The 24,973-nt window shown below is 45.4% G+C and overlaps 2 protein-coding genes across 3 annotated transcripts in view; one reads left to right on the forward strand and one right to left on the reverse strand.

Annotated features, from left to right (window-relative positions):
• Positions 1-1,488: 1,488 nt before the first annotated feature.
• Positions 1,489-18,703, reverse strand: ARV1 (ARV1 homolog, fatty acid homeostasis modulator). The gene is made up of 6 exons (XM_040429535.1): positions 18,635-18,703; positions 15,743-15,869; positions 13,754-13,873; positions 12,718-12,871; positions 2,952-3,176; positions 1,489-1,713 (listed from the first exon to the last, which is right to left on the reverse strand). Exons 2-6 carry the CDS (start codon positions 15,866-15,868, stop codon positions 1,619-1,621), a joined length of 720 nt encoding a protein of 239 aa, XP_040285469.1. The 5' UTR covers position 15,869; positions 18,635-18,703; the 3' UTR covers positions 1,489-1,618.
• Positions 18,704-18,828: 125 nt separating this feature from the next.
• TTC13 (tetratricopeptide repeat domain 13) overlaps positions 18,829-24,973 on the forward strand; it is a 78,806-nt gene continuing 72,661 nt past the window's right edge. For both annotated transcript variants that reach the window (XM_040429536.1, XM_040429537.1), the window contains exon 1: positions 18,829-19,079. In XM_040429536.1, the coding sequence (XP_040285470.1) occupies positions 18,875-19,079 (205 nt within the window). In that variant the 5' untranslated portion in view covers positions 18,829-18,874. The remainder of the gene's footprint in view (positions 19,080-24,973) is intronic.

Consider the following 24,973-nt stretch of genomic DNA (forward strand, 5'->3'; position numbering starts at 1 on the left):
TGCTGGTAATATTGGTCTTTGTATCATGTGTTTATTCTGTAACAGTAAGGTGATATTCAGTCACTATGTGGTGGTAGTATGCGGTCATGATCTGGCGGTATTATTGGGCCCATATATAGTGTTAGGTCAATCTTGGTACTGTGGGTTTTGGTCAGTACCACTATAGTGGTTATATATATATATATATATTGTTATATTTGCTTCTTGTGTAGTCTAGCTTTATGTCTATAATTTGTAGGCTTTACAGTGCTGATTTTCATTATAAAAAGAGACTGCATGTGAAATGTCTTGTGTCAGTGGCATATAGGACGAAGTACAACTGCAAAAAAAGGGGGTCAGTCAGCACATCCCAATGTGCAGGTGCACGCTGCTATGGCTAAAAATATACAGGAGAAATAAATATATTATAGGAGAAAGTAAAATATATGGAAAGAAAAGTGTGGGGCAGGTAGGGGAAAGCAGAGATGAATATGTGTATTTACCATATTTTTTGGACTATAAGACGCACTTTTTAGCAAGAAAAATTCTTGCTAAAAAGTGCAAGCGTCCTATAGTCTGCAGTCAGGGTGGTGAAGCAGTACCAGACGCCCTGACTGTTCCCTTAATGATCCGGCACAACGCTCATACAGTTCACTGATCAGTGAGTGAAGTGTGCATCTGCCCACTTCTCTCTCTCCCTGCCCGGCATCTATCTATGTGAGATCAGCGCAGGCAGGAGAGAAGGCTGAACAACTGATTGTTCAGCACATGCAGTAAAAAACAAACAAACTCTGAGATGATAGCTCTGTACTGCAAGGACCTTCGATGATGTCAGCGGTGGGCAGGGGGAGATGTTCCCTATGTATTTTACTAAAGATGTACCCTAGGTCTATGTGTGTGTATGTTGCAGAACTGTGTGTGTAGCTGGGCTGTATTTATGTAGCAGGCCTGTGTTTGATGAGTGCATGTAGCAGGGCTGTGTTTGTTGTGTGCATGTTCAAAGCTGTGTTTTTTGTGTGCATTTAGATGACCTGCGTGTGTGCGCATGTAGCAGGGCTGTGTTTGTTGTGTGCATGCAGGAGGCTACGTTTGTTGTGTGCATGTAGCAGGGCTGTGTTTGTTGTGTGCATGTAGTTGAGCTGTGTTTGTTGTTTGCATGTAGCAGGGCTGTGTTTGTTGTTTGCATGTAGCAGGGCTGTGTTTGTTGTGTGCATGTAGAAGGGCTGTATTTGTGTGCATGTAGCAGAGCCGTGTTTGTTGTGTGCATTTAGCAGACCTGGGTATGTGTGAGCATGTAGCAGAGAAATCATTTTTTTAAATTTTCTGTTGTCTAAACCTGGGCTGCATCTTATAGTCGGGTGCATCTTATAATCTGGAAAATACTGTATTTTTGGTGACCAGAAATAGTTCTCCACAGACTGGTTGGAACCTGCAGCTCTGAAGAGCAAACTGCTGCTGAAAATAGGAACAGTGAATAGCAAAATGTATGAAGATTTATTAACATCTGCAAACACAAATAAAACTCTGAGACATTTGTGTCTGTGACAATAGCAAAATAAATATTTTGTACGGAACATTTTTGCTGAGAAAGGTCCTCCATGTCCCTCTAGATGGTGGTTGTGTGCGGTCTGCACATTTACTATATAGTCCATTGAGCAGAGCATAGTGCATTTTCCAAAACCAGTCCACAGGCAATGGCGACGAGTGATAGAGCTCGACTCACATCCAAGGTCACTAATGGGAACAAAAGCAAGCAAGTACCACAATATAAATGACAGTAATTCGAGCCATAGATAATAACCACTGGTAACAAACAGCCAATAGATCTAGGAGCCCTCCTTATAAAACTGCCCAGTGAAAAAATGCTCCTTAAAGGGGTTGTCCAGGCTTTTACTATCCTCAAGATAGGTCATCAATATCAGATCGGCGGGGGTGGCGGGTGGCAAAGACCATAGACAGCAGCAGCGAACAGGAAGAGAGAAGGGAGACGGCACGTGCAGACTGCGTGCGCGGTCTCCTCATGCAGCTGACCGGCGGTGGTGTCGGGTGTTGGACCCCCGCCGACCTGATATTGACCTATCCTGAGGATAGGTCATCATTAGTAAAAGCCTGGACAACCCCTTTAAGAAGATTTTTCTTATTGCCATATCGCACACTGCACCTTAATCTTCCTTATATATTTGATGGTGGGGAAAAGCAGACTTCTAACACCAGCCACAGAAATTAAATGTATGATGGTAATAATCCACTGACTTTGGTGGGATCGGTTGACCATCTAATGCATATGCATGTTTATAAAGGGATCGGCATTCACCAAGTGTTCAGCCGACAGTCTTCTAATGTGTAAGGCAAGCTTTAGAGGAAGTTTAGGAGCCATAAAGTTGGCTACACCGCTCCTTCAGCTAAACGAGGGCATCGAACACGCGGCTATTTTGGATTTCATTAGGATCCTTTTTCATTGGGGTAGCTTCACACGTGGCAGATTTTATGCAGAAAGTTGTGCGACTGAAAATGAGTTCCATTCATCTGATTGGGACTTGCAGAAACCACAACAATCCCATTCAGATGAATGGAGCTGATATTCAGTCGCAGAAATTTCTGCAACAAAATCTGTCTCGTGGGAAGGTGCCACTAATTCAGCTTCATTTGCATAAAACGGGTTCACACTACAGGGTGCACTTGTACGCACTGGGAAGGCTCCCGGCGCACACGTCAAATGTATCCATAGGCTCAACAGAAGCCAACAGAGTGTCCTGCGGGCCTTCGTTGGAACGCAGACTGCGCTATTCTGTACCGAGGCCTACGTTCTTAGTACAATGGGTGACAGATACCACTGTATCCCTATACACTAGCAATCCTCAGAGGTCTATGTCGGGAAATCCGACGGACGCTGAAAAATGCAGCATGAAAAGGCCTTAAGATGGACAAGGAAAGGGGTCGTCTAGTGTGCGCTGTTGAGAAATATTCATTACCTCGGATTGCTTGAGTATTTGACGTAAGAACGAAAAGTGTGATGAGCCTGAGGCACAATGGGGTGTAATCGTGTTCCCAAATCACGGCAGGAATCAGCAGGAGTTTCCCGTAACTTGACAGCAGAAGAGCCTTCAGAAGAAAAGCCAACTGAGAATGGGACTTCAAAGTCTTCGGTCTCGCCAGGAACAAAACAATGAAGATTCCTGTTAGGAATGCAGCTTGTTCTGTGGGGGAAGCACAAATATGTCACACATTTAGGTGGGCACTTCTTTTTACTCTACATTCGCTACCTGACACTGAACATTAAAGAAGATTTTCTATCATACCACTATAGTATACGGTCATTGGCTAACTGTAGGGGTCGACCTGTCACCCCCACCTGCACAGCGCCGAGCGGCAGCTCTCTGCACAGTCCCCGGATGGGAGAGACCTTGGTCCCTTAATTCTCTTGATCGGCAGCAGACTTAGCAGATGGACTTCCACAAGCTGGCCAGTGATGGGCATCCCTCTTAAATATGCCACTAACCAATCACTAACCGCAGTGGAGGTATATACTAAGCTGAATATGCCAGTATTATGGATACAAGTCTTGCACTACATTTATCATGTGTTTTAGACAATTTTAACGCCTCGCTTGAGAAGGGGTGTAACTTAGATGGAAGCGAGGTGGTTTAAAACGTGACACCATGAGGGACATTTACAAAGCTCTGTACACCACTATTGTGGCGTAAAAAAGTCTGAAAATACGGCGCCCCATAATTTACGACTTTTTAACCCCCTAAGGACCCTGAGATTTTCAATTTTTGCGTGTTCGTTTTTTACTCCCCGCCTTCCCATAGTCCTAACTTTTTTTATTTTTCCATTCACATAGCCTTATGAGGGCTTATTTTTTGCGGGACAAGTTGTACTTTCTAATGGCACCATTTACGGTTGCATACCATGTAGTAGGAAGTGGGAAAAAAATTCCAAATGGTGTAGAATTGGGAAAAAAAGCAATTCTGATAAAGGTTTTTATTTTAGTTTTTTACACTGTACACTATGCCGTAAAATTGACCTGTTATCTTCATTCTCCAGGTCAGTACGGTTACAATGATACCACACTTGTATAATTTTTCTTGCGTTTTAATACTGAAAAAAAAAAATTTAACCTTTGAGGAAAAAAAAACTTTTTTGTAGTTATATGTATGGAGCTGTGTGAGGGCTGATTTTTTTGTGGGACGATCTGTTCCTTTTAGTGATACCAATTTGAAGTGTGCGACTTTTTGATCACTTTTTATAAAAAAATTATTGGGTAGTTGAAGTGATAAAAAATTTCCCATTTTTTAAAAAAATTTATATTTGTAAAAACGTTTTTTTACTTTTTATATGGTAAGTGACCTTGGGTGACAATAACTGGCAATCATTAGATTGCCCATTGTGTTCATTGATGGCTATATAGCCATCATTGAAGACTTAATTTGCACTATACCAATACAATGCTGCCACCTAGTGGCCTGTATTGGTATAGTCCTGAAATAAATATTTCATAGATATAACAGGTTCCCCGATCTCAGTCGGGGAACGCTGTTACCGGTGTGGAAGCGCGCGGCTTCCGCTTCTGGACTGCGAAAATGCCGTGGTCACATTTGACGTCTGAAGGGGTAAATGTATGCGATCGGCCTTATGAATGAATTGTCAGCAGCTTGCAGTAAAGGTACAGATGGCTGGTACTAGTTGGGGGTGTGTCATACACCAGCAGCACTCATTCAGACACACCCGCAGGGGTGCACCTAGCCTTTCTGCTGTGAAAAAACTGAAACAGCGCCCAACCCCTTCAGCCCTAGTGTTTAAGTCATACTGTCATACAGTTGAATATAGAGAGATATTGCCACAGCCCTGCCACTGTCCCCACTTGTCTCTATGTCTTGCCGCCTGAGGCAATCGCCTCACCTGGCATCATTGGTGGTGCACCCCGCTACTGGTAACACCTTAACTGGCAATTTATTTGTAAAATTCTAGCAGGAATAATACAGGAATGGCACAAGATATAGTTGTAAAAATAGATGTTCCAGCATTATTATATGGAAAATGCAAGTAGTTACTAAAACAGACATGTCAGGAGAGGTGACAGACAAGTCTTCTTTAAAGGGGTTGTGTCACTTCAGCAAATAGCATTTATTATGTAAAAGAAGTTCAAACAAGACACTAACTAATGTATTGTGATTATCCATATTGCTTCCTTTGCTGGCTGGATTCATTTTTCCATCACATTATACACTGATCGTTTACATGGTTATGCCCAACCTGCAATTCATCAGTGGTGGTCGTGCTTGCACATTATAGGAAAAAGTACTGGTCTATTTGGTGGCCAGGACCGTGGGAGCACTCATAAGCTAGTGCTATTTCTTCTAGTATGCAAGCACGACCACCACTGATGAATTGCCGGGTGGTCGTAACCATGGAAACAAGCAACGTATAATGTGATGGAAAAATGAATCCAGCCAGCAAAGAAAGCAATATGGACAATAACAATACATTAGTAAGTGGCTTGTAGTAACTTCCTCTACATAATAAATGCTATTTGCTGAAGTAAGACGACTACTCTGTGAGGGTTAGGACTATGTGACACTAAGATAAAAAAATACACTGATACTAGGCAGAGCTATGACAAGGTGGATATCATTATATTATCCAGCATAGACTGTGTTTATACGTCTTGGCTGCAGGCAGCAGGAATGCTGACCATGAATCCCATCAGAAGAAAGCTGGCGGCACTCCAAGATAGTAAAGAAATACTGCATCCTTATTCTGCAAGGGTGGATTTAGAGCCACTTTTCTTCACTATTTGGAGTGCTGCCAGCTTTCTTCATTTTCTAGTTATTATGTTTTCGTATGGTGCATAGAGCTCTTATACAATGTGACAGATCTGTAAACATTTACACCAGCTTCATAGACTATGAATAGAGAAGCAGGGCACATGCTTGTCCGCCGTTCTATTCAAACTCCTGCTCACTGTGGTGAGGAGGAACAGGGGACATGAGATCCCCATTCTAGTAACCAGTAGCAATAGGTGATAGATGTTCATTGCAGATAGGACCTGATGGTGCCAGCTGATCAGGATGTTCTGGATTACTGGTAGTAGGAAAGTATATTAAAGGGAATGTGTCATCAGAAAATGACCTTTTGTTTAAATGATGTTTTCATGTTAAATACATTTTTAAAGAATTTTTGATGATTTTTTAAAAATGTTGCCATTTCACTATCTAGATTTTATAAAAAACTACAATCCTGCAGTTTTCACACTGGCCACTAGGCCTAAAATACCTTAACCACCTCAGCCCCCCTAGCTTAAACACCCTGAAAGACCAGGCCACTTTTTACACTTCTGACCTACACTACTTTCACGGTTTATTGCTCGGTCATGCAACTTACCACCCAAATGAATTTTACCTCCTTTTCTTCTCACTAATAGAGCTTTCATTTGGTGGTATTTCATTGCTGCTGACATTTTTACTTTTTGTGTTATTAATCGAAATCTACCGATTTTTTTGCAAAAAAATGTCATTTTTCACAAATGTCAAAAAAAAAATAGAAAATCATCATTTTCCGCTAACTTGTGACAAAAAATAAAAAATTCTAGGAACTCGCCATGCCCCTCACGGAATACCTTGGGGTGTCTTCTTTCCAAAATGGGGTCACTTGTGGGGTATTTATACTGCCCTGGCATTTTAGGGGACCTAATGCGTGAGAAGTATTTTGAAATCAAAATGTGTAAAAAATGCCCTGTGAAATCCTAAAGGTGCTCTTTGGAATGTGGGCCCCTTTGCCCACCTAGGCTGCAAAAAAGTGTCACACATGTGGTATCACCGTGTCTTTTTACATATACCTATGCTGGGTGAGAGAAATATCTCTCTAAAAGACAACTTTTCCCATTTTTTTTATACAAAGTTGGCATTTGACCGAGATATTTATCTCACCCAGCATGGGTATATGTAGAATGACACCCCAAAACACATTGGCCAACTTCTTCTGAGTATGGCGATACCACATGTGTGACAATTTTTTGCAGCCTAGATGCGCAAAGGGGCCCAAATTCCTTTTAGGAGGGCATTTTTAGAAATTTGGATTCCAGACTTCTTCTCACGCTTTAGGGCCCCTAAAATGCGGCACCTGAAGGGGTTAATTGTGCTGATCACGGCCCCCTATAAGAGATCAGGGCTGCCAGGCAGCAGGGGGAAGACCCTCCCCCCCCTCCCCAGTTTAAATATCATTGGTGGCCAGTGCGGACCCCCCCCCCCTCCCTCTATTGTAATTATTCGTTGGTGGCACAGTGTGCGCCCCCCCCCCCCCTTCCTCCCTCTATTGTAATAATTCGTTGGTGGCACAGTGTGCGCCCCCCATCGGCCCCCCCTCCCTCTATAGCATTAACAACATTGGTGGCCAGTGTGCGGCCTCCCATCTCCCCCCCCCCCCCATCATTGGTGGCAGCGGAGTTCCGATCGGAGTCCCAGTTTAATCGCTGGGGCTCCGATCGGTAACCATGGCAACCAGGACCCTGGTTGCCATGGTTACTTAGCAATAGTACAATAGTAGAAGATTCATACTTACCAGCTGCTGCGATGTTCGTGTCCGGCCGGGAGCTCCACCTACTGGTAAGTGTCATTGCTAAATGAACTGTCACTTACCAGTAGGGGGAGCTCCCGGCCGGAAGCAGACATCGCAGCTCCCAGGTAAGTATGAATCTTTTACTATTGTACTATTGCTAATAACCCGCTGCCACCAATGATCGGGGGGGGGTAGATGGGAGGCCGCACACTGGCCACCAATGTTGTTAATGCTATAGAGGGAGGGGGGCCAATGGGGGGCGCACACTGTGCCACCAACGATTACAATAGAGGGAGGAATGGGGGGGGGCGCACACTGTGCCACCAACGATTTATTACAATAGAGGGAGGAAGGGGGGGGGGGGGCGGGGGGGCGCACACTGTGCCACCAAGGAATTATTACAATAGAGGGAGGAAGGGGGGGCCGCACTGGCCACCAATGATATTCAAACTGGGGAGGGGGGAGGGGGGGGGGGGGTCTGCCCCCTGCTGCCTGGCAGCCCTGATCTCTTACAGGGGGATATGATAGCACAATTAACCCCTTCAGGTGCAGCACCTGAAGGGTTAATTGTGCTGATCACAGCCCCCTGTAAGAGATCGGATGCTGCTAGGCAGCAGGGGGCAGTCATGTACACAGTTTGTAGTATATTCTAACTAGAAGCGTCCCCATCACCATGGGAACGCCTCTGTGTTAGAATATACTGTCGGAAATGAGGTTTCACGATCTAACTCATATCCGACAGTATATTCTAACATAGAGGCGTTCCCATGGTGATGGGGACGCTTCAAGTTAAAATATACCATCGGATTGGAGAAAACTCCGATCCAATGGTATAAAAGGGACTCCAGACTTTACATTGAAAGTCAATGGGGACGGATCCGTTTGAAATGGCACCATATTGTGTCAACGTCAAACGGATCCGTCCCCATTGACTTGCATTGTAATTCAGGACGGATCCGTTTGGCTCCGCACGGCCAGGCGGACACCAAAACGACTTTTTTTTCATGTCCGTGGATCCTCCAAAAATCAAGGAAGACCCACGGACGAAAAAACGGTCACGGATCACGGAAAAACGGGACCCGTTTTTGCGGACCGCAAAAAAATACGTTCGTGTGCAGGAGGCCTTATAGGAAATGAAATTGTGTGAAAGTGCAGTGGCTCGTTAAGACTTCCTATCTTTTATGAGTAGCTATATGGGCCATAGGCACAATGGACAGGAGCTGATCCCCGCTGACTTCTATGGGGGACTTTTCTAGGCATGCCATGTGCAGGAGGGAGCTGATAAGCTGTGTTATCACCTACTGCGAGTGGTGGGTCCTGTGTTATCTATATAAAGGTGTTACTTGTCATTGTAATTCTGCCTGTGGTGATAATGATAACAGGTTTTGAAAAGTTACCTGCACAGATCAGGAAATAAACCTATTGGCCAGTGTGAGAATTGCAGGTTTATATACATTTTTATTAAATATATATATAGTGACAAGGAAAAAAAAAAAAAAAAGTATAATTACAGAAGAATATCGTCACTACCTGATATGGTCCATGATCCAGCATAAATGGAAGATCTCTTGAGATTGAGGTCACTTGGCAAAACAGTGGTTATCAGCAACAAGACCGATAGCATCCAATAACAGTAGAAGTTAAGATGCAGCACTCACTTATTGGGCTAGCACGTCTCCAAGCCTTTGTCTTTAAGGCTACTTTCACATCTGTGTTTTTGCTGTCCGGTTTTGAGATCCGGCATGGGATCTCAAAACCACAGCAAAACCCTTCCGTTATTATAATACAAGTTTCTGGTTTTATTATATTGAAAATTAATAAACCGCATCCAAAAAAATAACTGATCCTGCACCATTGACTTACATGGTTTTTGGTGCCGGGTGTTCAGTTTCCCATGCCACACACAAAAAGGTTTGGTGTCCGGCATGGGAACGCAACAAACCAGAACGGAATACATTCTGGTGCGCTCTGCTCCAGTTTGTTCAGTTTCCTCCCTATTGACAATGAATGGGGACAAAACTGAAGCGTTGTGCTGCGTTTTTAAGACCCTGTGCCGGATCTCAAAATTGGACAGCACAACGCAAGTGTGAAAGTAGCCTTAATGTGCCAAATAAAAGATACATTTTAGCAATTGGTGAGTGCGGCATCGTACTTTCTACAGTTAGTAAATAAAAAGAAGCTCACCAAAAATTCTAAAAAATATGTTTAAAGAGGACCTTTCACCGATTTTGACCCTATGAACTAACTATACAGACATGTGGAGCGGCACCCGGGGATCTCACTGCACTTACTATCATCCCCGGGCGCCGCTCCGTTCTCCTGCTATGTCCTCCGGTATCTCCGTTCCCTAAGTTATGGTAGGCGGAGTCTGCCCTAACGCTGGCCAATCGCATTGCAGAGCTCACAGCCTGGGAGAAAATAACCTCCCAGGCTGTGAGCTCTGCGCTGCGATTGGCCAGCGCTAGGGCAGACTCCGCCTACCATAACTTAGGGACTGGTATCTCCGCCTACTATAACTTAGTGAACGGAGATACCGGAGGGCATAGCGGCAGAACGGAGCGGCGCTCGGGGATAATAGTAAGTGCAGTGAGATCCCCGGGCGCCGCTCCACATGTCTGTATAGTTAGTTCATAGGGTCAAAATCGGTGAAAGGTCCTCTTTAACACAAAAACGTGATTTAAACAATAGGTCATTTTCTGATGACACATTCCCTTTAAACTAATCAGGAAGGAAGTCCTATGTTCAAAACCAGTGTCAGACTATTGGGCTTTTTAAATAAAAGGAATTCCATTGTGCTCTATCAATACAGATACAGCGGTGCTTGAAAGTTTAAGAACCCTTCAGAATTTTCTATATTTCTCCAAAAATTTGACCTAAAACTACATTAGATTTTCACACAAACCCTAAAAATAGATAACAATAACCAAATCAAACAAGTCAGAAGTATTAAAGGGGTTATCCGGGTTCAGAGCTAAGCCCGAACATACCAAGAATTTCACCCAGGCAGCCCCCCCAACATTTCATGCTCTGATGCTCTCCCTTGTCCTGCGCTGGATCACACAGGGTAAGGGATTTTTTTGTGTATAACAACAGACTGCTAGGCGGAGGCGGAGGCCTACTGGCTTTCGACGTACTGGTCTTCCGCCCAGCAGTGAGCCCGGTGACGTCACCGGCTCTGATTGGTGGGCTTTAGTGCTGCCCAAGCCATTTTACAAGCTAGGACAGCGCTAAAGCCGGCCCATTAGTGCCGGTGACGTCACCGGGCTCACTGATGGGCGGAAGACCAGTACGTCACTGGAACTCCAAAAAAATGCCTTGGCTCTGTGCTATTCAAGTCTGAACTCGGATAACCACTTTAAAGACGCATTAACATGCAGCTGACTGAGTAGTCATTTATCGGGAAGGAACCGTTCCTTCCAGACAACTGCCTGCTTGTCAGTGGAGGTAAGAGCTGCATTTACATGCAGCAATCACCTCCATTGTATGGGGACAAGCAATGGTTACTGCAATCGCTCTTTCTCATAAAGATTCATTGTTTTTGGCCAGCAGATAGCTGTATATACTGCATCAACAATGAGTTCACCCAATGAACGAGCATTTGTTCGTTCATCAGCGGCACCTTTACACAGGCCGATTATCTGGAACAAGTATTCGTATGAAATGGGAACAGTTCCATGAAAAAGCACCTTGGACGTCTCTGAGTGGCAAAAATATGTGAACCTAAAGGATTAGCAGATAATTTGAATGTTTTTTCAATCAATGGCATGACAATTAGGTGTGAGTGGACGACCTGTTTTATTTAAGGAACTTATCTGCTCTTCACAACACGTATGTGGAGGTGTCTCTTTGGCACAAACAAAGGAGATTTCTGAGGACCTCAGAAGAAGAGATGTTGATGCTCATCAGGCTGAAAAATGTTAAAAACCACCTCTAAAGTGTTTGGGCTTCACAAAATCACAGACAGATAGATTACATACAAATAAAGGAAATTCAAGACCCTTATTAGCCTTCCTAGGACTGGTCGACCAACAAAGATCACGCCAAAATCAAGTTGTGTAATAGTCTTCGAGGTCACAAAGAACTCAAGGTAACCTCTAAGCAAATAACGGCATTTCTCACATTACCTAATGTTAAGGTTCATGAGTCCACCATCAGGAGGACAGTGAACAACAATAGTGCGCATGGCAGGATTGCAAGGAGGAGGCCTCTGCTCTCAAAAAAGAACATTGCTGCCCATTTAAAAGTTTGCTCAAGATCACCTGGACAAGCCAGAATGCTATTGGAACAATGTTTTATAGACAAATGAGACCAAAATAGATGTTTTTGGTTAAAAGAAAAATCGTTATCTTTGGAGAAAGGAAAACACTACATTCCAGCATAAAAACCTCATCCTACCTGTGAAACACAGTGGTGGTAGTATCATGGTTTGGGCCTGTTCTGCTGCATCCAGGCCAGGACAGATTTTCATCATCGATGAAACAATAAATGCTGATGTATACCAGCTAAATCTAAAGGAAAATGTCAGAATACCAAGTCAAAGTCCTGACCTTAACCTGATATAAATGTTGTGGAAGGACCTGAAATGGTATCTTAATTCAGAATTGGATGACCATCGAATAAACATACCATTTGTATGGTTAGTGCCCTGAATTTGTTCTTCTCTACTATGCACTTTACTTACTTTTAGGACTTGTGTAAAAATCTGATGTGGTTTTACATCAGATTTATGCAGAAATACAGAAAATGCTGAAAGGTTCACACATTTTAAGCACCTCTATAGAAGTACTACTCTCAGGGGTCCCAGGTTGCAGAAACCTTGCACTGCTTGGCTGACAGAGGGAGTGCCCTCTCATGATAAAACTCCTTAGATGCTGCAGTCGCTATTGGCCATGTCATCTAAAGGGTTAAACAGCTACGATTGGAGCTAACTTTGATTCCAGCAGTTGCATCAGGAAGCATACATTACAGGTACCACCTGCAGCTGATAGCATAGGCACAGCTCCTGCCATCCACTAACTCTACCACCACGTCCATTTGTGGTAAAAACATCGCAATTTGCAGGAAGGGGTTAATAGCCCACTTTCACTTGGTTGACATGGAAATACACTTAGACTTAGATCACACGGTATGAAAAAAAGGCTCGAGTGGGGGTATATGTGATCTAGTAGAGATTTACCATACCCAGCGCAGCTATCCCAAACTGCTTGTAGAAATCCCATTCCTTTGCATATCTGATGATGTCTTCTGGGTTTGTTTGGTTGCTGGATCCTGGCATCTGTCGCCACCTGGTGTACGCTTCGCAGAGCAGACAAAATATGCAGAGCTTGCCATGAATCTAGTAAACAGAGCAAGGACATTTCTTAGGTTAGTGATTTAGTTATCTGATAGGACAGCAGATGCCATAAGGAAGGAGTTTCTCCATACTACAAGACCACTAAAGGTGCCAGCAGAAGAGTACCATGTTCCATCTACAATGCCCATTGTCTTCTGCACATACATACATACACAGGTGCGAAATTAGAAATTCCTATTCCTATGGGTTCATGCACATGACATGTTTTGCGGATCTTCAAAACACAGATACCGGCCGTGTGCATTACGCATTTTGCGGAACAGAATGTCTGGGCTATAACAGAACGGTCCTATCCGTTATCTGTTATCTGATTTGAGTCGTTCCCATTTCCCATCTTTTCCATCCAGCCCTGACCACCTTGACTACAACTTCACAACACAAACTTCTGCTGATACCCCCAATTCTGTACCTGTTGGTGCCCCCATCTGTTCCTATTACTGTACCTACTGTGTGGTACGATGCACCCCCAAAGACTGTAATTCATAAATAGTGTCATAACTATAACTATACCCCATATGCGTGCCACAATTGCTCCCAACATAATAGGCCAGCCACAGATAATCCCAAAATGATAGGCCAGCCACAGCACCAGCAGTGCGATGCGGTGATGGTATTGCGTTGACTGCGCTGGGACGTTACATCTTCTGCTTGATTCCGGCATACTGATGGTGAGTGGTAACATATGGCTCTCAGCTCTACCACAGGGTACGACTGTTATAGTTGGGAGTGCTTGTCCTCTGGGGGGGCCCAGGAATGCAGCCGCCCCCTGCACTCCCACCGAGAATTGTTACCTACTAGCGGATTCCTACTTCTATTAACTAATGAAATGAAATATCTACAGTATTAGTCTGATATATGACTTACATTAATTGCCGTATTGAACAGGATGTGCCTATATGCTTGTACTTTGCAGAGCATGGCGTTGATCAGAATAATGACTGGATCATATTCAATGTACTTGTCCACTGGTTTCTGGCAGGATTTCTACATTGAAAACAGAATATGAACATTTTAGCCAACTTAAAATATGTTAAATGTCATTAAAAAGGATTGTCTCATAGTCAGTGGCTCCCCCAAACCTTACAGCCCCATACTGTTGAGAAGTTGAAGCTGAAGAAGCCTGGGTCTATGCTCGCTGATCTGGCCCTTGTGGACACACTGAATGGGGTGATGAACAGACTTACAAGGGGTTGAAATGGAGAAAAGCCAAGGATAGAGTTTATAGTGTGGTTATGACCTGGGCACAGACTGCATAGAACCCATGTCTTGTCCAACCAGTACATGAACTGAACATGGAGGACTACCTCTTCTTGGGAAGTACAGTAGGTTTCTACTTCGGTGCTCTCTCTCAGGGGTTCCTCTTCAAACTGCTGGACTCCAGTCTTCACACTGACCCTTAATAGCATGTATGGTCATTCTAAAATGCGGATCACATCTATTTGTCATAGTCAGAACCATAGGTGTCATGTCACCCCCTCCACTAATCCATAGATGTGATTTACTTACACCTTCAGACTTTCATTTGGGTGGCATGCAGGAAAGGTGATAGAAGAACCTATTAGGTACTCCAACATCTGCCTATGGAAGCAGACCCCTTATATCATGTAGGCAGATTAAGATACTCATTTTGGAGGCAGGTACGTCTTTACACCATTGTACCTGAATCAGAGTTGATATCTCATTCATCAAGATCTTATTTCTTATCTTCAAGATCTCCAGGTGGCCATACACATTAGACTTAGTTTGGTCGTACCCACCAATTTTAGTGGGACTGGCCAACTATCTAATGTATATCAAATGCTCAGCTAACGTTCATTGGCATATGTTAGGGGAAAAAATAATTGGACATTTTCATTATCAACATGTCCGATCATTTGTTCTCAAAGGAGATAAGCTCCAGAGAAGGAATCTGTCGGCAGCTTATTCCTCTCCCCCCAGTGGACATCACATGCATGCTTGCCTCACCCAGTATGTGTGGCGGAGGAATACCTGCCCGGCCGGCAGCTATTGAAAGTGAACGGCCAGCTTTCCTTCCAGTGAACTGATATCTTCTAAGGATTCTCCTGGTCTACAGCCCCTTACAGCGTTTCTATGAAAGTGACAACAAAGACTGTGACATGGTTCACCTAACCACTATCTCTGCCACACATTACAAGGGTCAGCACAAAGAATATGGTCACCTTTGGGGTAAGTTTCATTGTATTGCCAGTATTATGGGATAAAATAAAAAAAAACATATCTAAAATTGTTTTTAATTACATTTTTTGCTCTATTTGTCTTCTGCAGCCTGCATGTATTCTCACACGCTGCAGGCTGCTCAGTCCCATTCAGTGTAAAACCTGTACGATGAGCTGTCCTCTGTCCCTGTCTGAAGCCCCCTCTCTGCTCTCCCTTTTCTTTATATACTTTGGAGGTAAAGATGTTAACTTAGAGAGAGGGGCTAACGGGCATTCAGACAGCTTGTGTGATGGATTTCACACTGAATGTCATTCAGCAGCCTGCAAGGTATAAGAATATATGCAGGCTGCAGAAGACAAATCAAGCAATATTTTTAACAAAACACAATTGAAAATTTGTTTGTTTTTTTATCCCATAATGCCAATGCCATAAAAAAACTGCATCAAAGATGTCCTTGGCCTTTAATTATGTGACCACCTGGTAGATGATGATGGACTCCATCTTGGTCCCCAGGTTGCTTCCATCTTCCAGGGGAAGCAGGCCAGAAATATGTCCTCCCTAGGATCTTTGCATCATTGCTCTACAGACATATATGATTTCTGAGGGATATAACATTTTCATGTTCTGCAGTTATCTTCTCCAGATCTGGAGAACATGACAAGTAATTCTACTCACACAGATGGTGATCTTCAACACTCCATGTCTGTAATCTCTATAAAGCTCAGTGGACTCCTCATTGCATTCAATGCACCGGTACAGCGGCTTCATATTTCCTTGCATCTCATCTGGACGGCCCTTCATTCTTTAATACAATAAATGACAACTGTCAGTGACCCCAGAAGATTTTATTGTGTGACACAACTTGTAACATTAAAGTGTCCCCCCTATGCATCAATGGTGCCACCTCTGGACGGAGAGGTGGCCGGGATTACGATGTCTTCACAGCAAACTCTCTATTCAATGCATGCGGCAGCCCGAAGCAGCCTTCACAGGGTTGGAGGACCCCCATTCTAGAAATCACTGCAGGTCCCAGAGGTGCGGATACCCTTTTAAGGTGACTGTACAAATTTGAAGTTGAATCTAAATCTCACACCACAGCTCAAAAAGTTAGGGATATTTATGACTGTTTTTGGCCTCTTTCCCACTTGCGTTGTCCGGATCCGTCGTGTACTCCATTTGCCGGAGGTGCCCGCCGGATCCGTAACACCGCAAGTGAACTGAAAGCATTTGAAGACGGATCCGTCTTCAAAATGCGTTCAGTGTTACTATGGCACCCAGGACGCTATTAAAGTCCTGGTTGCCATAGTAGTAGTGGGGAGCGGTATACTTACAGTCCGTGCGGCTCCCGGAGCGCTCCAGAATGACGTCAGGGCGCCCCATGTGATCACGTCATCCATGCGCGTGGGGCGCCCTGACGTCGCTCTGGAACGCCCCGGGAGCCGCACGGACGGTAAGTATACTGCTCCCCCGCTCCCCACTACACTTTACCATGGCAAACAGGACTTTAGCGTCCTGGCAGCCATGGTAACCATTCAGAAAAAGCTAAACGTTGGATCCGGTAATGAGCCGAAACGACGTTTAGCTTAAGTCCGGATCCGGATCAATGCCTTTCAATGGGCATTAATTCCGGATCCGGCCTTGCGGCAAGTGTTCAGGATTTTTGACCGGAGCAAAAAGCGCAGCATGCTGCGGTATTTTCTCCGGCCAAAAAACGTTCCGTTCCGGAACTGAAGACATCCTGATGCATCCTGAACGGATTTCTCTCCATTCAGAATGCATTGGGATAATCCTGATCAGGATTCTTCCGGCATAGAGCCCCGACGACGGAACTCTATGCCGGAACCCAACAACGCAAGTGTGAAAGAGCCCTTTCTCTATATTTGCAACTATGTGAAAAGAATATATAATTCTGTGCTATTCTGTAACACTGCAAATAATACCTATATTTTCATTGTGGAAAACAAATAAAACAGATATTTGTTTCAAAAAAAAGTTAGGGATATTTGGCTTTCGGGTGAAATTTATGGAAAACGTAAAAAGTTCACGCTCCAGTGATATTATATCATGAAAGTAGCTCATTTAAGTAGAAGCAGCAATGGTGATTTCCTCATCTCAAACAATTTATTGCCAACACCAGTGGTGGGTATACCCCCACAAAAATGCCAATGTCTCAATAACTTGTCATGTGGCCTTGCGCTTCAATTACAGCTTGACAATGTCTCATGCTGTTCACAAGTCGACTTGTCTGCTGAGGCATGGCAACCCACTCTTGAGGAGCGGCCCTCAGGTTATTGAGGTCCCGGGGTACAGAGTTACAAGCCTTTACACGGCAACTCAGCTGATCCCATTGGTTTTTCAGTGGGATTCAGGTCTGGAGAAAGTTCAGGCCACCCCATTTGAGGTGCCACAGTCTCCAGCAGCCATTCCCTAATGATGCAAGCTCGATGAGCTAGGCCATTGTCGTCCATGAAGATGAAATTAGGCCTGTGTTGTTCATCAGAGGCACAATGACTGGATTAATGTTGTTGTCCGGGCAGGACAGGTCATCGATATCAGATCGGCGGAGGTCCGACACCTGCCGATCAGCTGTTCGATGAGACGGCGCGTAGATGTCCCATAGACATACAGCAGTGGACAGGAAGAGAGAAGGGAGTCGGCATGTGCACACCAGCAGCACCAACAGGCTGCACCCTTGGGGTATGCGACCATACGACGCTGCCGCGCAGTCGTACAGGCCCTAATTCAACTAATAAGGTCTGCGCTGCTTAATCGGCCTGCATTATTAACTTCCGTGCAGAACCTACATTACTGCGCGGCCATTAACAATGCAGACTAAGGCCTCTTGCACACAAACGTTGTGCGCCCGTATTGCGGCCCGCGTGCACTCCGTATCACAGAGGCGGACCCGTTCACTTGAATGGGTCCGCAATCATGGAGATGCGGAACGGAAGCACGGATCGGAACCCCACGGATCGCTTCCTTGGTGTTTCTGTCCGTGCCTCCGCACCACAAAAAAAAATAGAACTTGTTCTATTTTTTTGAGGTGCGGACGGATCACAGACCCATTCAAGTTGAATATGTCTTGATCCGTCCCGGTTGCCCGTGCATTGGGGACCGCAATGTACGGAACGGATGCACAACGTTCGTGTGCAAGCGGCCTAACTAAGCGGTGCGGTCTGCATTGCTAATTAGGGCTTGCTGCGGCCTGCACGGTTGCACCCCTACACTCTTTCACTGCCAGCACTGACTGGACAATATCAGACCATGCAGGGCCACACCTAAATTTCCAGGAGGAATAACACAGGAACCACACAACAAAGAGTTCTAAGAAAAGATGACTGAGAATAGTTATAGGAAGGAAAATACAAGGACTGGCATGTCAGGAGAGCTGAAGGGTCCTGGGTTGGGGCTGCCCCTTTAAAACAGCCGCAGTGATGTGTACACAGTAAGAATGATGGGGGTAATCCTCCACCTCCAGCCCAGTAACCGGAATGGTGGCCGGATCGGGGCAGTATGGATGGAGATGTGAAGAAGTATTATTCGGGCCACGACACAGTTCACACCCACCTCTCCCGACAACCTGTCCCAGGAGCCTCAGCCTGTCCCGCACTGACAGCAAAGCCTTCGTCCACTACTTCCTGCTCAGTGAATGAAGCGCGGAGGCTCACGGGAGGTGTAGTCTTTCCGCCATACCACTGAACGCACCCAGGCTGCGGAAGACTACAAGTCCCAGGCGCCCGGCGAGCAGTGGGTGGGACCTGCGGGCGGTGTGTACACAACACACACGGGCACACGGTTATAGGGACGATGGTGGCACCTGGCCTGGGTGCAGTGTGTGCTCTGCTGCTGTGGGTCAGAGCCCCGGGGAGAGGGGTGACTGCCAGCGGGGGAGGCGGCGAGGGCCCTCTGCACCGGACACTGCTCAGCCCAGACATAGGCAGGCATGCCGGGCCCGGGGGCTGCAGTCACAGGGACCCGGAGTCTGACTCCGCCTGGGACCTGGAGGAGTGCGGTGAGTGACCCTGTGACCCGGGTGACACTGCTGCTTTCCTGTCCTGCGGGGGGTGATGCTGGGGGACACGTTTTTGGGCACACCTGTTGCACTCCCTAAAAACTACACCTGTCTTTAAAGGGGCTTTCCATTCAGTGGGAATAAAGCTGATCGTGATGAAAAGTTCTGATATGACATAGAAATGACTGGAAATCTGTGGTTGCTTCAGCAGCATAACTTTGTGCTATCTTGTTCCAGTCTGTAATCTAGCCTCAGAGCAGCATTCATAATTCTGCTGTTTGTAATTGGAAACCCTGATCCCTAATAGCTTTAGCTCAGCCCCAGTATTGTGCTGGAACATTATGTTTCCCTACTTCAAATGATTGTGCAGCGCCTGGCCTAAAGACTGTGCTTCTCCTATGTTAAAGGGTTTGTTCTGGTGATAAAAAATATTTAGAAAATGCTAAATGCTGTAAAAAATTATATAAAAAAAAAAAAGTTGTACTAACCTCGCCATTCCCCTCGCGCTCCTGTTCTGATTCTTCCTGGGTTCCTGCTGGTGTCTACTTCCTGGGCCCTCACAACATGCAGCTTACCAAGCACAGCGCCATACATTGTGTAGTGGCTTTGCCTGGTATTGCAGTCCAGACCCATTCATTGGAATGGGACTGATCCTCATGTGACATCACTCACCTAGGAAGAGGCTGTGGCCTCTGGCGGAGGCCCCAGTAGTTGGACCCCCCTCCCCCAATCTGATATTGACCATAGGTCATCGCTATTGAACACCTGGTCAACCCCTATAAAGCAGCAGGAAATTCTGAGAGATTTCTGCTCTGAAGCCTGCAGAATTGTGATACAGACGGTAACTCAGGATAGGTATGTGATAAGTGATGTGTTTCCAAAGGTCCTGCTTTATGAAAGATGATTCTTTGTGCAAAACAGGTTTTTTGGTTTCCCACAGCATCAGAGTCCATTCACACATCTGTGTTTTTGCGTTGCGCAAAACACAGATACCGCCCGTGCGCATTCCGCATTTTGCAGACCATGCATGACCGGCCCTATGATAGAAATGCCTATTAGTGTTGATCGAACTTCTGTTTTAAGTTCGGCGTCTTAAAGTTCAGGTTCGGGTTATCGAAGAATCGGGTTATGGATTCCGCTACCACGGACCATAACGGAATTTAGAATCCATAACGCGATTATTGGATAACCCGAACTTAAAACACAAGTTCGCTCAACACTAATGCCTATCCTTGTCTGTGACTGCGGACAAGAATAGGACATGCTTTATCTTTTTTGCGGGGCCGCAGAACGGAACTACGGATGCGGACAGCGCATGGTGTGCTGTCCGCATTTTCGGTCCCATTGAAATGAATGGGTCCGCCCCGGTTGCGCAATATCGCGGAACGGATGTGGACCCTTAGTGGGGGATGACTGAGACCCCCCACAAGTATAGATGTCCATTGTGGCCCGATTAAATGGGGGTTGCAGTCTGGCACCATTTCAGTGGAGGTATTTAGCAGGAGGCAAGTCCTGTTAGGTCAATTTTAGGAAATCCTAGGGGAATGGATTGATCCATTGTATTCAATTTTTTTTTTTTTTGTCCAGGGACATAATAATGTATTTGCCAGTTTACTTCTGAAATCTGAACTAATGGTCGATTTCACTTGTACTCGCTCATCACGTCGCCATGAGGCTAAAATACCCCTCAGCTGCAAAACAGGAAGTGTTGTCATGGGGGTCAGCAGCATGCAGCTCCTCTCGGCCAGTCTAAAGCTTCACACAGGAATCGGATCTGTGAATATTCCTGTTTTTAGCACTCTGTAAGGGCTGATGCACACGCACATATGTTTTCCCCCGTATCGGATACGCATTTTATGCGCGTGCAGCACACCGTGTGCCCGTTTCATGGCACCCGCCCCAAAAAATTGAACACGTCCTATCTTTGTCTGTTTTACGGACAAGGATAGGACTGTTCTATAGAGGGCAGGATATTCCGTTCCGCATTCACTGCCGGTATATGTGTTTTGGGGATCCGCGATTTGCGGGCCGCAAAACAGGCTACGGTTGTGTGCATGAGCCCTAAGGGTCACTGATATGCACAAGGGGCATCTAGTAAATGTTTTTCAATACTTTTGCGGTGGGCAAATGTCACAATTTAAGCTGCACCACTTACTGGAGACTTTTCAAAAATGTTAAGATGGGCGAGGCTTAGCCAGAGGGGCGTGGCCTAAATGATATTTAAATCTATGCCAGCTCATGGACCTCCTGGAGATGTGCCAAATATATTAGGAGACCTGTGCCACTGGTTTTTGCCCAGCGATTGCTGCGGACGTCAGCCTCTCCATTGCAAAGAGTGAAATCTGCACTGGAGATCCGCAGCATAAGGGCTCATGCACGCAAACGTGTTTTCTTTCCATGTCTGTTCCGTTTTGGTTTTGTTTTTTTGCCAAAAGTATGCGGAACCATTAATTTCAATGGGTCAGCAAAAAAAAAAAGGAAGTTACTCCGTGTGCATTCCGTTTCCGTATATCCGTTCTGCAAAAAGCTAGAACATCACCCATTATTGTCCACATTACGGACAAGGATCGGACTGTTCTATTAGAGGCCAGCTGTTCTGTTCCGCCAAAGACGGAATGCACATGGACGTCATCCGTATTTTTTGCGGTTCCTTGTTTTGAGGACCGTAAAAAATACATACGGTCGGGTGCATGAGCCCGAAGGCTAAGAGACAAAAAAGGGAACAACTACACATGTGTCGCACCAAAGTTGTTAAGGCTCCATTCAGACGTCCGTGAATTTGTCCGCATCCGTTCCGCAATTGTGCGGAATGGGTGCGGACCCATTAATTCTCTATGGGGACGGAATGGATGCGGAGAGCACATAAAAAAAAATAGAACATGTCCTATTTTTGTCTGCAATTGCGGACAAGAATAGGCATTTCCACAGAGGTGTGAATGGAGCCTAAGGGTGTAACCAATGTTGCGACGACAGTCAATGGTGGTGTACTGCGACACGACAGTTGCACAAAAATCCAACTTGGATGAATTATTTTGCGACTGTCTTGTCACAGTCCCAGCATGTCACATGTTGCAGTGCGACACCATTGACTATCATAAAAAAAAACGTGGCGCGACTTTTCAGCGACACATGTCGCCGTGTAGCCCTAGCCTAAAGTGACATGCAGCAGATTCCAAATTTGCGCTGCAGGTCACGGCATAAAGGTTGATACAATAACGGGGTATGGCAGAAGATCTTTCAAGCAGTTATGCCATTGCAAACTATCAGCGCTGTGCCTGGCAAACACTGAAGGGGGCACAGCACTGGTCAGACATCTGCGGCCCCTTCCATCAGCTGGGAGTCGGGCCTCCACTGATCTGATATTGATGACCTGATGATGGAGGCGATGTCCACACATGACTGAAAATAAATTCCAAAAAAAGTCCACTGTGGTTTAGGCAGTGGAAGTGGCTGTGGATTTCATCCTCTCCATTGGAAGCAGCTTAAAGAGGTTGTCTGAGATGTGCGGCGATCACGTGCCGGACTTTGGCCACGTGATCGCAGCCTGGGGTTAGAGCTTGCAGCTCGTGTGTAAATCTGAATATCTCGCAAGCGCTTTGGCTTGCTCTGCAGGTTGGAATCCCTCACATGCCCAATGTACGTGATCTCGGAAGTGGCCGCCGCTTGGGATTAAGGCGCATCTCTTAAGGAGACCCAGTACCCTACTTAAAGAGACCAGCCCTGTGTGGAGACTTACTGGAAGTGCGCCAAGGTATGGAGACTTATTGGTCATACTCCATGGGAAAACAATATGCAAAGAGGTGGCTCCCGGGAAAAGAGAACCATCTCACTAGCGCCACCTCTTGGAAGTTGGCTCCCTTTTTGCATATTCATTTCCCATGGAGCATTGCCCATAAGTCTCCATACAATGCAACACTTCCAGTAAGTCTCCACACAGGCAGTACCCTACTTAATCTGCGTCCACCGCATCGTACCCACCCAGACAGAATCCTACTCTGTACCGATGAGGGGCAAGCTCCCAAAGCAGCTGTCTGTGGATGGATATCTGGACTTTCTTGCACACAGTGTGTGATGAGAATTCTTAAAGAGGACCTTTCATCCGTTTTGACATAGGCTAATTATGGTATTACCTTGTAGGGCGGCCCCCACTGATGCCATGGGTGTATAGATTTATTTTCAAACATCTGCGCCCCCCCCCCCCCCCCCACCGTTCGTCCGCTGTGGCCCCCCGCTGATTTGGCGCGCTGTATTATAATGAGCATTAAACTTGCAGTAGGGATGAGCGAACTTTGTGTTTTCAAGTTCGGTGTACAAGGTTCGGGTTATCTAAGAACTCCGTTATGGATTCCGCTACCACGGAGCATAATGGAATTCTTAGATTATCCGAACCTTGTACACCGAACCTGAAAACACGAGTTCGCTCACCCCTACTCCAGATCTAAACTTGACCTTGTCCTGAAAGGGTTAATCTTTTTCTACTCTTGCAATGCTTCCTAACTAACCGGTATGGTTGATGTATAGACACAGTCAATGAGAGCAAACGTTTGTGGGTATCTGGGCGCACGTCTTGTTTACTAATCCTGGCTTCATGTGAAATAACTTGGCCATAATTTAAGGATCACATTTATGCATTTTCGTAATTTATCTTGTGATTTTAAGAATGTTTTTCCCGTTCTCTGCTTCCAGATTACCTTAAATAGAAGTAAAGTGCTGTAGGGCAGACGCGAGGGCTTCTAGTGTATATCTCCGCTGTACTCAGTCATAACCAGGCCGCTGGTGATATGTAGTGTCTCTCAGTTTTATTACAAATATTACTGAGGAGCGAGATGGGATTGTTATGGTCGCAGTACTTTTCTCTGGACTGTTTATGTAGAAATAAGGGATCTTTTCATAATGTGGATTTGATCCTGCTGTAGGGGGGGGGGGGGGGTTTGCATCAGATGCCTATACTGTTGCCAGTCCATGAAGGGGCTGTATAGATTAGCGGAAATGGGGCACCATCATTACCAAATAATTAGGGGTGAGCGAATCGACATCAGATGAAACATCCGAGGTCAATTCGCATAAAACTTTGTTCTAATTCTGTATAGAGCAGGAGCTTCGTACAGTATTAGAATGTATTGGCTCCGATGAGCCAAAGTTATTGCTTCGTGAAGTCTCGCAAGACTTTGTGCAATAACTTCATAAATTAATTTGTATTGTAAAAAAACATTTCCCGAACTCGGGTTCTGTTCCAAGGTACCACTTGAAACCGAGCCTGAGTTCGGGAAATGATTTTTTTTTTACAGTACAAATTAATTTATGAAGTTATTGCACAAAGTCTCGCGAGACTTCACGAAGCAATAACTTTGGCTCATCGGAGCCAATACATTCTAAGACTGTACGAAGCTCCTGCTCCATACAGTATTAGAACAAGGTTTTATGCGAATTGACCTCGGATGTTTCTTCTGATGTCAATTCGCTCACCCCTAATTATTTGGTAATGATGGTGCCCCATTTCCGCTAATCTATACAGCCCCTTGATTCGCTCATCCCTACAAATAATAATTCCCATTTGGTCCTGTCAAAGCCATACCCATTAGGCTACTTTCACACTCGCGTTTGGTGTGGACCCGTCATGGATCTGCACAGACGGATCCGTTCAGATAATACAACCATCTGCATCCGTTCAGAACGGATCAGTTTGTATTATCTTTAACCTAGCCAAGACGGATCCGTCTTGAACACCATTGAAAGTCAATGGAGGGCGGATCCGTTTTCTATTGTGCCAGATTGTGTCATAGAAAATAGATCCGTCGCCATTGACTTACATTGTGTGCCAGGACTGATCCGTTTGGCTCTGTTTCGTCAGACGGACACCAAACCGCTGCAAGCAGTGTTTTGGTGTCCGCCTC

This window comes from Bufo bufo, chromosome 4 (genome assembly GCF_905171765.1).
Source record: "Bufo bufo chromosome 4, aBufBuf1.1, whole genome shotgun sequence".
In the NCBI taxonomy this organism is placed as follows: Eukaryota; Metazoa; Chordata; class Amphibia; order Anura; family Bufonidae; genus Bufo; species Bufo bufo.